Source organism: Mycetomoellerius zeteki, unplaced genomic scaffold (assembly GCF_001594055.1).
Source record: "Mycetomoellerius zeteki isolate Tzet28-1 unplaced genomic scaffold, Tzet1.0 scaffold62, whole genome shotgun sequence".
NCBI lineage: Eukaryota > Metazoa > Arthropoda > Insecta > Hymenoptera > Formicidae > Mycetomoellerius > Mycetomoellerius zeteki.
In genome coordinates, this window is record NW_017257632.1 from 3049492 (window position 1) to 3063535 (window position 14044).

At 33.8% G+C, this 14044-nt stretch overlaps 3 protein-coding genes across 5 annotated transcripts; 1 reads left to right on the forward strand and 2 right to left on the reverse strand.

The window, feature by feature from the left end:
- The first annotated feature begins 157 nt into the window (after nt 1-157).
- On the forward strand, nt 158-10375 carry Dp1 (satellite-binding protein 1 Dp1). 2 transcript variants are annotated; one of them, XM_018457279.1, is made up of 23 exons: nt 159-261; nt 383-451; nt 1497-1699; nt 2115-2330; nt 2512-2718; nt 2831-3046; nt 3114-3297; nt 3388-3702; nt 3822-3931; nt 4016-4172; nt 4295-4470; nt 4558-4689; nt 4768-4914; nt 4996-5154; nt 5236-5370; nt 5448-5666; nt 5737-5872; nt 5973-6124; nt 6525-6653; nt 6730-6840; nt 7021-7218; nt 7403-7621; nt 7713-10375. In XM_018457279.1, exons 3-23 carry the CDS (start codon nt 1538-1540, stop codon nt 7953-7955), a joined length of 3723 nt encoding a protein of 1240 aa, XP_018312781.1. In that variant the 5' UTR covers nt 159-261; nt 383-451; nt 1497-1537; the 3' UTR covers nt 7956-10375. The 2 variants fall into 2 exon arrangements, with proteins under 2 accessions (XP_018312782.1, XP_018312781.1); XM_018457280.1 differs by lacking the exon at nt 383-451 and having other exon boundaries at nt 158-261; nt 7713-7955.
- Nucleotides 10376-10642: 267 nt separating this feature from the next.
- Nucleotides 10643-11252, reverse strand: LOC108728560 (dual specificity protein phosphatase 19). Its single transcript, XM_018457165.1, has one exon. It carries the CDS (start codon nt 11231-11233, stop codon nt 10643-10645), a length of 591 nt encoding a protein of 196 aa, XP_018312667.1. The 5' UTR covers nt 11234-11252.
- An 89-nt stretch (nt 11253-11341) lies between these two features.
- On the reverse strand, nt 11342-13416 carry LOC108728558 (tRNA pseudouridine synthase A). 2 transcript variants are annotated; one of them, XM_018457160.1, is made up of 6 exons: nt 13258-13416; nt 12903-13031; nt 12507-12641; nt 12154-12300; nt 11728-11962; nt 11342-11660 (listed from the first exon to the last, which is right to left on the reverse strand). In XM_018457160.1, exons 2-6 carry the CDS (start codon nt 12944-12946, stop codon nt 11388-11390), a joined length of 834 nt encoding a protein of 277 aa, XP_018312662.1. In that variant the 5' UTR covers nt 12947-13031; nt 13258-13416; the 3' UTR covers nt 11342-11387. The 2 variants fall into 2 exon arrangements, with proteins under 2 accessions (XP_018312662.1, XP_018312661.1); XM_018457159.1 differs by having other exon boundaries at nt 13214-13416.
- Nucleotides 13417-14044: the final 628 nt, after the last annotated feature.

Here is a 14044-nt window from a genome sequence, read left to right on the forward strand (position 1 = left end):
ACGACGATAATCGGATGCAGTGTGAATCCAGCAAAAGACGTGATCCTCACCACTTACTGACGCCATTTTGAGGGGTATGTGGCCAGACTCTACCTTCCAGGGACACTAGGTGGTAATTTGCGACCGCGACATTGGTATCTCATCGTGACGCAGCTCCGCAAGCCTATCATATCCTTCAGGATCGTGGTGGTGACTTTCGGTCGTCCCGGTCGTCCGTCCGACGGTCCTCCGTGATCCGTCTCATTTCACTTTGCGTTACCGGTAAGGAGAGTTGTGTGTCTCGCGGTAATGGGGCGATAATTTCGCTCCACGTTAATTTAATTAGATCTCGTGGCCCGAAGTGCGCCGCTCGCTCCTCGTAACCGACGTTGTACTGTTTCAGGCAAATCACCGTTAAACTGGCTACGTAATACGCATTTATTACTTGGCCGGATTTCTTTATTACGGTAGAGTAAGTAGCAACTTGTGAAGACTCTGCTGTCCATGTTGTGTGCGGAGAAGCGAACTTTGCGACCTTTTCCGATGCCTCTTGGCCGTTCCTCGTTCTCGGCACCATTCTTGGTTTTCATTTCGTCCCGTCATTTCCCTCCGACTCGCATTTTCTCCCGCGATCGGTCCTTCTCGCCACAACGTGCAGATGTTGGCCCCGACGCGAGAGGTTAGCGATCTCGTGACGTGTCAAGTTAACGCTCCATTCCATATGGTGGTCTCAGCCATTGGTCATTGACGTGCACTTGGCGTACATCTGTTTGTCGATTCCCGGCTACGATGCTTCTACGGGTTACAAAATTCTGTTTTCGACTTTGGAAAAGATATCGTCCTTTTGGCTACGCACGCCTCGCGTGGCACGAATCATGCGCGATATCTATCGTTTCCGCAAAATTCGGGTCGCCTTGAAAGAATTTATGCCGAATGCGAGAAAAAAAAATATACTGTTGCGAAATTCTATCGCGATTCGATCGGCCTTTGTGAAAATGCCCGGGTGCATCCCCTCGCGATTATTCAACTCGGGTCATCCAGGAGAAAATTTATCGTCGGTATCAACTATCGACGTCCCAGCAGATAATTTATCTTTTTCGTCGCAAAATTAAGGTTTAATAAAGTATCGCCGTGTAATAAGTAGTATAATCTGGAATTTAAGTAAAATGAAATTTTTATGTAAATGCGTGCGCATTTGTATGTATAAATCAACATGTATTGTCAAGGTGCTCCCTATATTTTTTTTATTTACTTTTGCAATAAAAAATGTATGTGTGTATTGTATGGATATATGAAGCATGTATGTATTAAAATATAAATATATATGTATATATGTAAATATAAATTTTGCTACATTTTTTAATTTATTAATATTTGTATTATTATTGATATTATATGAATTATTTATATTAATAATTAAGAATAATAACTATATTTATTTATATTTTATATGTACGTTATTATATATTTACAAAACGATTATCAGAAAGGTAGAATATTTCTAATTTATATTATAGTGCTACTGTAAGGACTTGGCACGAAACAGGACATCCGAAAAATGCAGCAGCAAACAGTAATGGAAGAGGGAACGGCTTACGAGCCACCTACTTACGACGAGACATTCCCTGTCCTCCCCGAATCATCTAGCTCCAATTCTGGACCGTTAAACATATTTTCCATAAGTAACAACTTACAACTTGGTCGTATTACTATTACACAGGTAAAGGTTTATAAGAATTTATTTCTTACAAGACTTGTTTAATGTACAGATTATACATTTTTTTTTTTTTTAATGAAAGACTTGCTGCAACGATGGATTAACCTACATTTTGTAAAAAAAATTGAGTAAATCTAAAATTAAAGTGATGAAAAAGATGCCAACATATCATGTGTTTGAATACATTATGAGACTAACTCACAACATAGTCGAACGTGATATTTTAGTACTTTTTCTATCGCTTTAACTTTAGAATTTATTTATACCGTTTTTACCAGTGTATTGTAACAAGTACATTTATTGAGTAATTAAAGTTATGCACGTGAATTTGTAGTTTTATCACAAAAAAATTAAAATTGCATTTTGCTATATGAAAAAGTACTTATTCCTTTACATTTTTTTTTCTACTTTCATGTAGATGTTCCGTGTACCAGGGGAAGAACGCAAGTTTGATCATAGTGATAAATTTGGCGAACGTGAATCTATTCGTACATGTAAAACTATTATGAAAGAGACAAGCACTATTATCGAAATTGCATCGTCTAAGGATCAGTCTCTAACGTTTCTTATAACTGGAAAGCAAAATCAGGTTTTAGAAGCCAAACGACGTATTCTAACAACGTTTCAAACTCAGGTAATCCTCTATTAAGAGATATACAAGAATCCACAACTTATTACTTTACAAATATATACTTTATATGTATTATGAAATAGAATGATTTCAATATTTTAATTTATTTATTTTTTATTACATTCTTGCAATCTTTTCCATAAATATACATAAATTATTCTGTATTTCTATTAATTTTTTGTAGGCAAGTAAGCAGATTAGTATTCCTAAGGATCATCATCGTTGGATTCTTGGTAAACAAGGACAGAGGCTAAAAGATCTAGAGCAGAAAACTGCTACAAAAATTAATGTGCCTGGTGTCCAAGATCAGTCAGATATAATAACAATTACAGGAACAAAGGAAGGCATTGAAAAGGCTGAACATGAAATTAGAGTTATTTCTGATGAACAGGTTAATTTTTAAAATAATAAATTACTGTACACAGATATGTACATTCTCTCTATAATTCCACTTGTTGCAAGATAAAGTGCATATACAATAAATCTTGTCCTAAATATTACAGTCTAGGAAGGCTTTTGAAAGGATAACTGTGCCAAAAATATATCATCCATTTATATATGGTGCACATAATGAAAATCTCAATGCTATGATGGGAGAAACTGGTGCTCGCATTAATATTCCTCCTGCATCAGTACAGCAGGATGAAATAACCATCGCTGGTGAGAAGGAAGGAGTCTTGGCTGCAAAACAAAAGATCGATAGTATCTATAAGGATATGGTAAGTTAATAAAATTTTTATATAATTTTATTAACACATATATGTAATATGTAAATTTTTAATTCAGGCAAAAAGATGTACTACAGTATCTGTAGAAGTTCCCAAATCTCAGCATAAGTATGTAATTGGGCCTCGTGGTAGCACTATAGCAGAAATATTACAAACAACTGGAGTGAGCGTAGAAATGCCTGCACCTGACTCAGCAACTGGTACCATAACTCTTAGAGGACCCCAAGAGAAACTCGGTCAGGGTAAGCAATTTAAAATTACAATTTTTAAATACTATATCTTTAGATAACATATTAATTATTACACATTTATTTATATTCTCATTTATATAGCGCTTAACAAGGTATACGAAAAGGCAAATAGTGTCCGCACTGCTGTGGTGGAAGCTCCGGTATGGATACATAAGTACATCATTGGACGCAAAGGTGTAAATATCAAAAAAATTACTCAAGAAATGCCAAAAGTAAACGTAGAATTTACTGGAAAAGAAGATAAAATCAAGATAGAAGGCCCCCCTGAGGAAGTAGAAAAAGCACAAAACGAGTTACAGCTTATGGCCAATGATCTTATATCAAAGCTTACTTTCACAGAATTAAATGTTGACCCAAGATTCTATAAGCATATCATTGGGAAAAATGGTTGTAATGGTGAGTATTTAATATCATTTGCAATTTTTAATAACTACAATTATTTCCATCTTATAATGCAAAGAAGAATGTTTTGAGTTTATTTAAATTGTATTAAATTTATTCTGTTTTTATTAAAGTGAATCGTGTTAAGGAAGGAACGGGTGTAGTGATTAGTATTTCTGAAAATGATGGCAGTAACGTTATCCGTATTGAAGGTAATCACGCTGGGGTATCAAAAGCTCAAACGGTACGTATTATATTTTTAATTAGTATCAAGTATCGTTAAATCAGTGAAAAAAATATTAATGTTTTTATTTTATAAATAATATAGGAACTTGTAGAAATGGTTAAAAAGCTAGAAAATGAGAAAGAAAAGGATGTGATTATAGATCACAGATATTATCGTAACATAATTGGTAATAAAGGAGATAATATCAAAGAAATTAGAGATAAATTTAATCAAGTACAAATTATTATACCTGGACCAGGTAAACAATTTATATATATATATATATAATTTCATACTGCATTAATTTAGAATATCACACTAAAGCATTTGTATCGTTCCAACATTGCTTACAATTTTTATGAGCTGATCAATTTTTTTCAGGTGAAAAAGGAGATATAGTGAAAATTAGAGGACCTAAAGAAGACGTAGATAAGTGCCATAAACATCTAATGAAGTTGGTGAAAGAACTTAACGAAAGCAATCATGTATTGGAAGTACCTATTTTTAAACAGTTTCATAAGTTTGTTATTGGAAAAGGCGGTGTTAACATCCGTAAGGTTTGTATCAGGTTTTTACTTACTCTTTTCACTAGTTGCATTTATTATAACTTTAATTTTATTTATTATGAATTATGTGTGATACAGATTAGAGAAGAAACGCAAACAAAAATCGATTTGCCTGCAGAAGGCGAGAAGAGTGATGTTATAACTATTACCGGAAAGAAGGAAAATGTGGAAAAAGCGAAAGAAATGATACAAAAGATTCAAAATGAATTGGTAATTTGTTAATGTTTTATATACAATAAGTGTAAATCAAGAGATTTCTGCTAATACATAAAATATTTATCGCACTAGGCTAATATCGTTACCGAAGAGATCACTATTCCACCAAAGTTTTACAATTCTCTTATTGGTACCGGAGGTAAATTGATACATTCTATTATGGAAGATTGCGGAGGTGTCACGATCAAATTCCCTACGGCAGAAAGTAGAAGTGATAAGGTAAAAGAGAAAAAAAAAGATCATTTTTTTGTCAAATTGAAATTGTTACGGATAAATATATACTCATACATGTACATATAGGTCTGCATCAGAGGCCCAAAAGACGATGTGGAGAAGGCAAAAGCACAGCTCTTAGAACTAAGTAATGAAAAGCAATTATCTAGTTTCTCGGCTGAAGTACGTGCCAAAGTTCAACATCATAAATTCCTTATTGGAAAGAATGGTGCCAACATCAAAAAGGTAGAGTGCACGAATGCAACGTATTGTATTTCCAGATTCTATTTGGGAAGTAAATTTTTACATAAATTTTTTTTGTTATAGATAAGAGAATCCACAGGTGCACGAATTATGTTCCCGACGGAGGAAGATCAAGATAAGGAAGTGATTACAATTATGGGAAAGAAAGAATCGGTTGAGAAGGCTAAAGCCGATTTAGAAGCTACGATTAAAGAGATTGTATGAGGATCGTTATTTTCGAGTAATCCATATAAATATACATTATATCTCTGAAATCTTTTTTAACATATTTGCAGGACAATATTATCGAGGGCGAAATTCGTATCGATCCTAAGCATCACAGACATTTTGTAGCACGAAGAGGCGGTGTACTGCACCGAATTGCTGACGAATGCGGTGGTGTGCAGATTTCATTCCCTCGGGCAGGTGTCGATAGCGATCGTGTTAGTTTGAAAGGCTCGCATGAGTGTATTGAAGCGGCGAAACAACGAATGCGAGAAATCGTTCAGGAATTAGTAAGTTTGTAGAACGAACACCGAATGTATCATCAAGGATATATGCTTACTATTTTTTTTTTCAATTTAGGAATCTATGGTAACAGTGGAATGCATAATACCGCAAAGACATCATCGTACAGTAATGGGTGCAAAGGGTCGCAAAGTGCAAAATATAACATCTGAATATGATGTGCAAATTAAATTCCCCGATCGCGACATATACGGTTAGTACAATGTTTTCATTGTCTCTTATGCAAATATATTCACCACGAATTGTTAATTTTATTGAATCAGTAAAAACTTTGATTTTGCATATTATTCTAGATGAGCAAAAAGCGCCAGAACAAATTAACGGTGAAAATGGAGAAGGTGTGGAAATTATTCCAGCTTGCGATATAATTCGTATTACCGGTCAACCTGAAAACGTTGCTGCCGCTAAGCAAGCTTTACTTGATCTCGTCCCTATCACGATTCAAGTTAGTTAATATTCTTTTAACAATAATAAGATTGAAAGACCGCTAATGTTAAACATAATAATTTTAAATTAAGAAGCGCCATAACGGTCAGAACGTTAAGATGTTGAACTATTGTAAATTCATTTAAATGAATTAATTTCAGAAATGATAATTGCGTGCCGATATGGTTGTCGGACTTTCAACGCAAATGCGTTGAATTTGCGTTGAAAGTCCGACAACCATATCGGCACGCAATTATCATTTCTGAAATTAATTCATTTAAATGAATTTACAATAGTTCAACATCTTAACGTTCTGACCGTTATGGCGCTTCTTAATTTAAAATTATAATATTCTTTTACTGATGTGCTCTCATAATTATAGAACTAGCCTTAACCAAGATTTTTCCCTTTGCATTTAGGTTGATGTTCCATTTGATTTCCATCGTTCGATAATTGGCCAGAAAGGTAAAGATGTGCGTGAATTAATGAATACATATGACGTACACATCATGCTTTCTCCAGCGGAGGAAAAGTTGGATTACATCAAAGTAATTTTGTTATACATTGATATTGGAATTAATATAAGTATTTATCTCATATACTTATCTTTTACTTATTTTTTAGATTTCTGGGACACCATCCTGCGTTCAAAGTGCCAAGGAAGCTATCCTTGAAAAATGCGAGGCTTTGAAGGCCGAACGAGAAGATCGAGCATTAAAATCGTTTGAATTAAAGGTAATTTCATTATTAATTCATGATTGATTTTCCGATAATTGAAAATTTAATATATTTTGAAAAAAGACGTCGAATATTTTTTAAAGAAAAATAATAAATAATATTATATAAATAATAACACATCAAATGTTATCTCATTAATATGTATATGAAGTACATAATTCACATTTATTTAATTAGCTTGAAGTTGATCCGGAATATCATCCAAAAATTATTGGGCGAAAAGGAGCGGTGATCAGTAAAATACGTAGTGATCACGACGTTCAAATTATCTTCCCGCGCAAGGGTGATTCCGAGGAACATATTATTACAATAATGGGATATGAGAAGAATGCATTCAGTGCACGAGATGATATTATGAAGATTGTCAATGAATTGGTAAGTCAGTTTTTATACAAATATACTTCTATAAAAATATCCATCTCTATATTGAAATAAGTTAAATTATAGTTTATATACTTCTTTGTTTTCCAAAATGATTCAACAGAATAATCGCAGAAATACTTTATACTTAAGGGTTTTATTTAATACAATTTATTATTTTCTCTTATTCACGTTTTAGAATGGTTTAACAAAAGAGGAAGTGCAGATACACGCTGCAGTTCATTCGCGTTTGATCGGTGCAAAAGGTAGAAATATCCGTAAAATAATGGAGGAATTTAAAGTTGATATAAAGTTTCCGAGAAAAACCGATGCTGACCCCAATATCGTAACGATCGTGGGAGCGGAAGACAAAGTAGCCGAAGCGAGGGAACGTTTGCTGAATCTAGAGGAGGAATACGTAAGTAACGTTTGCTTAAAGCCATTTATAATGTAAGTAGAATTTTCAAATTATAATTATAACTATAATTGACAAAAAATTACAATGGCAGATGCAAGATGTGATAGAAAACGAATATCGTGAAAGTTTACGTTCCCCTCAACGCGATGACGGTAGCAACATCGGTGGCAGTGAGAATGATACCGGTTTCATCGTGAAAGGAGGACCGTGGGAACAGCAACAGCAGCCTCAAAGCGCACCGAATACAGCTAGTGTAGAAGAATTCCCGCAATTCGCTGGTTACTCTCATGTACCCGTTGTAACTCCAGACGGCCCTTGGGGAATTAAGCGTTAAACTATAAATCCAAAAAAATTCACACTAAAAACCAATTGATGAAACCTAATAAGCTAACAAGATGTAAGGTAACTTTCCTCTGACAAACGGTATGTAAAACACATATGAGCGTACACATAACACATACACATATGAAACACATCTTACACTTGCATATGCACTTGTGTTGGGTGGTTCCCTGTTCCATTACTGACGTTGTTGCTGCATACGACCTGGCCATTCTATTGGACTCTGACACTGGTTTACTACACACAACGTTTGACGACGATGTTTATATTTACAATTCATAATACCGATGTCCTATGTATCTGTAACTGTAATGCATGTTGTCCTGAGTTCGTCGCCATGTCACTCGGTCCAGTCGGACGTATACATGTACATCGTGTACGATTTAATAGCTTTCATTTTTAATGATATGCTTTCCAGGTACAGATATGTTGTACTTAAGACTGTGGCTTCGTGGGAAATAATCGGGTCAGCGTTCTGTGGAAGAAGACTGAATCCTCAAAAATTCCGAAGTAGAATTATTCTACAGTATTTTCTATTCTACAGAAATGCAAATTGTCCGTGAACACAATTTGTATTCTACGATTAAATTTTTGTGTATTAGTTTTTTCCCGCAGAAACTGGCCGATTTATTCGTGTATTATATTATTTTCACAGATAATCTTTGTACTACGTATGGATCACTAACAGTCATACGTTGATCTTAGCATAATAATTTGTTAATTTATTTATATCTTTTTTGTACATATATCACATTTTCTCGTTATTTTGTGCCACTTAAGTGAAGTGGTTTCTAAACTACATCACAATTGTTGAAATTTATATTATAAAATTTTCATGAATCAAAAAAAGAGGAAACGTAGGGGCTTTCTAGGGAAAAGTTTGTTCCTTAGAGGGATTACGCAATTTTTAATTACATTAATTATTACCAACTCGACTTACGTCTCCGTGATTTTAATACAAATGAGAGATCTGTCGATGCATTGAATGCATACTTATCAATAATGATGTCCAAATAATAAGATTTGTAATCAGAGGTTGGAACCAGTATAATCTTCGTAAATGAAATTTTTGATGCTGTATAGAAACAGGAAAATGTGTTTTATGCCATTTCTCACATTTGCATTGTTCTCAGTATATAGAAATCATTTTCTTGTACCTGTAACATCAAAATGAATTATTATACTATTTTTAATCATTATAAAAAATCAATGTTGTATGTTCAAGAAACACGATATTTAGAAGGCCTTGATCCCGCGTCGCTTATTCATTAAGGCTACGTTCCGCCGCATAATGCCATGATGTATCATTTATCCTTGTTTAACACTGTGAACAAGTATAAAATGATACCTCAAGCGCATTAATGCGTGCAATGGAACGCAGCCCAAAATATATGTGAAATCGGCACTCTGCAGAGAATGGTCAAATTAAATCTGTTGAATGATGTTATGAATAGTGAACGATACACGAATTCCTTTCGATAGCCGGCTTTATTTATTTGTTCTACTTTACCATTTTGTACACCGTTTGATGTGCAAGTCTTTGCATTCTACTATTTATGAGGCCAACTAGCTAAGAAAAGGATATTCAGTTCAAGTGCCTTGTCTATTTTCTTCGAGACAGCTCATTTCAATTGTTGGAGGAATGTGAATAATAGATTATACATATATAAATAAAAAATACAATATATGTGTATACATATACATATATATTGTATTTATCCGGGATATCTGAAAATCACTGGATGATAGATACTCTTAGAGATTCCTCTCACGAATTCTCAATGTAATAGTCAATAGTTTCGAATTAAGTCTTTTACAAGCTATTTTGTATTTTTGAATCTCATTTGCGAAAAAATACATTTTTAATGGATCGCTATTTTGAAACTATCGATGCTTCGATATTTTCAATAAATAAAATATTAAATAATATATTTTATCTATCCGTAAAGTATCATCTAGTGATTTTAGGACAGCCTGTATATATACACATCACATGTAAACACATATATAGATATTGATAATAATTATTCTATACAATATGTAATATGTAATAGAAGAGAAAGAAAGAGGTAATAGGTACCAATGTCGGTACATTGATACACTACTATTATGTGAATGAAATAATAGGATTATCATGTATACAGAAATTCACTTATATTTTTTAGATTTACAGTAATTTTTATAAATCTACTTGGTACGGCGACCTATGTGTCATCTCCAATGCATGGTAAATGTAAGGAAAAGCCAGAATTAGTAAATTTTAATATGCTTAGTTTTGGCTAAGAATTTCATAGATGCTGTGCATGAATATAATTTTCTAATGAGTTATAATAAAATATATTGTAATTACATAAAACAATATTCTCTGTACACATAAGTAAATAATGTTATAACACATGGATTATATTGTAACAATATACTACATTCATTGATCTATTTATCCATTTCCTACGGCATACATTCTTTCCTGCCCTTTCAAAATTTCTATTAAGTTCCAAATAAAATAACTCACAAAATTGCAAATATATATGTATGTATAAAATAAAATAGTTCCTAAATAAAATAGAAACTATTTTATTTTATTATGAACATTATGAAATATATATAGAATTAGTCAGAAATACTGATAAATAATTCATCAATATAGAATAAATACATAAAGATTCATATATTGAAACATTATGATTTATAAACAAAAGTTGTATTTTCAATACTACGTAGTTGTTTCACGAATCCATCATTAGGCCTGATACAACTTCTTGCTCTTTTCACTATATTGTAAGCTTCGTCATATGATAATTTCATGATAATCATTAAATAAGCGATAACAATACTGGCAGAACGAGAAACTCCGGCGTTACAATGCACAAGAATATTTTCTTTACGATTCGTATGTATGACATCGACGCATTTTTTTATCGATGGCAATATATTTGATTCCGGCAAGTCTAACAAGTTACAGGTATGATACTGAATGTCATCATATTTTTCGGAAAGGTTGACACCTATACTCAAAATATGTCGTATTTCATACTGTTTTAATATATCATTGCAAACCGCTGGATCTTGAGAACTGAGGTACAATCCTGGTATTATACTGGCTACATGTAAGTCAGGTTTTTCATCTACCACAAATGGCAGACTTTTTTCTAATTTCTTCACTTGACCATGTTCGATTTCATATCTGTCACCAAGCTGATCCGTTATCACTGTTTTACACGATTTTAATGACAACCTTTTTTTCGCGATAAGATCTCGTAAATCCATCATGCAAAAATTATTATGTATTTATTATACAAACACTAGCATTAGATATCATGATGTCAAATACTCGTTAAAAAAGATCATGTATTAACGTCATTATCTACAATAATATTTTTCAACTCTTGCAATTAACAGTTTTTTTAACATATATTTTTGTCCTCTATTTTTTCAACTGCACTCCTTGTTTCTGTTCTTCCCATTGTAGTTCCTCCGATTGTGGCGTCTCCTCTTGCTCTTCCTCTTGCAATATGGTACAACGTCTTAATTCATCTAGATCATATTCTACATTCAATAGATGTAAGCCATTCGGTGGTGCAGACGTAATACGGGAATTCCAATTATGATGGGAAGGAACTTGTAACATTACAGTGATATCTTTCTCTGTTATTTTTCCTAATCCTAATGCAATTAGGGCACCGACCATTCGTCTGACCTGAACAGAGTGTAGTACTTATAATTTTCTTACATACAAATGTATTTATTTACGAATAAAGTATTACCTGATTGTACAAGAAACCTTTTGCCTTGCATGTGAAATGAAAGTATGTAAAATTTTTGGACAGTGGATCAAAAGGCATTAAAGGCTGTGCCTCTTCCAAAGTAAAAGCGTGTAAAGCACGCACATAATGGATCTTGCGATCTGTTCTTGTTTTCGTGCTAAACGTAGTAAAGTCTTTTGTTCCCATAAACAATTGTGTACCACGTCTTACTCTATCTATGTCAAAGTTGTATGATCTGAAAGATATGTCATAAGAAAGGATTGATTTGGTATCTTGAAAGATAAAAATGACAAAAATGAACGAATTTACTAGAATATTTATAATTTTATTGATCAATGCATCCAGTAAATTGTTATTTGTGTCCGTTTCAAGATAACGAATCAATCCCCAGGGCAAAATGCATTAATTTTTACTTCATATAATTACCTTATATGGTAAGTATGTATCATTTCTGATAGGGATACCCGTTGTTCTTCACATATTTTAGGTATCATAAATCTGTACAAATATGTTCGAGATTTACATGAAGATCTTACATGAAAATCTTTTGTGACAGGTATACATTCCAGTAACCTGTGAAAAGTATTATTTCAATAAATGTGTTAACATTTAAGGCTCGATTGTACCAATGTTACTTTGACTTTAAGCAAAGCTTAAAACTTTCTCTTTCTCTATTTAAAGTCGACAGAAAGACAGAGAGGAAAAGTTTTAAGTCTCACTTAAAGTTAAAATAACATTGGTACACAATCAAGCCTAAGATGACTATCTTTAAGAATTACCTAATGATATGACCACATTTGGAAAAATAACGATTTACATATTTCTTTATGTCTGAAGAATTATATACTGTATTATATTTGTTTTCGAGCTCTACATGAGCAGTATTGCCTAAAGCATGAACTCCAGCATCTGTTCTACAAAAATATACACTTTATATCATAAAAAAGATTGGTGAGTATAATTTAATCTTTTCAACAAACATAGAAAGCAAAAAACATGCAAATTAAAATTTTTATGTGTGTGTGTGTGTGTGTGTGTGTGCGCGCATAATTATCAGTTATATAAAACCAAATATAAAATAATATTTTTGACAATAGGTAGAATAAGATCTTAAGTGTATTAATTAACAAGTTGATTACACAGTACAAAAGCAATATGAAACATATAAAGTCTACCTGCTAGAGAGACATAATGATGGAACAATTAGGCTTTTTGGCATGACGGTTCGCAGAGCAGTTTCTAAAGCACCCTGGATAGAATCTGTGTCCCGTATAAAGCTGTCGGAACTCTGCCTTTGCAAACCCCTTTACAAAATGTTAAATCACGTGATAAAAAGAAATAAAAGATGTACCCCATATCAAGTTCATGTATACTTAGGTGGGTGGTTCAAGTCAAACCGGGACTTTTATTCTTATGTTCATGAGAAAAGCCCCGGTTTGATTTGAACCTCCCATGTATATTAAAATATAAATATTATATGTTATACCTGTAATGAGTACCAATGTACGAAAACTTAAGAAAATATCGTACCATAATTTTGCTTTCTACACACGAAAACAAGAGCAGAGAAACATGAGAAAGGTTATCTCGATCCTTCCCATCCCGACATTTTTCACGTGGCCTCCAGCAGCTCCATCACTCCAGAGTCAGATGGAGTCAGAGCAGTGATGCGATTCCGGGCCGCTTGCAGCACGCGATCAGCGCCACCGGTCGGCAGCCTGGCGCAACCGATGGCACAAGCACGAGCCCGTGTCCGTGTGACTTGGTAGTTAGAAGCGTGCCAACTATACTCTGACCTTTTCGCACTCGTTCAGAGTATAGTCGGCACGCTTCCAACTACCAAGTCATACGGACATGGGCTCATGCTTGTATTGCCATCGGTTGCGCCAGACCACCGACCGGTGGCGCTGATCGCGTGCTGCAAGCGGCCCGAAATTCGCATCACTGCTCCAAAGTCAGATGGAGTCATAGTCCAGCAGCCTCGAAAGCCACCGTACACTAGCGGCTCCAACATCAATTTTATAAATTGATGTAAACTACGTATCACATTTTCGACACTGTTGATAAAATTGTAGTGTCGATAAATGGATTTGATGCTAATTGTATATAAAGATGAAAAGACACCTTTATTCACTGCGAGTACTGAAAATCTATAGTATACTTGACATGAATAATAATTTTCAATACTCGTACTACTCGTAGTGAAAAGCAGCCTAAATTTTTTGTCACAATTTTATTATTATTTATAGACAATTTTCCAATCATCCCAATGAAATTGGCTGCGTTCAGCAGACTCAACAGTTTTGCAACCGTTTTA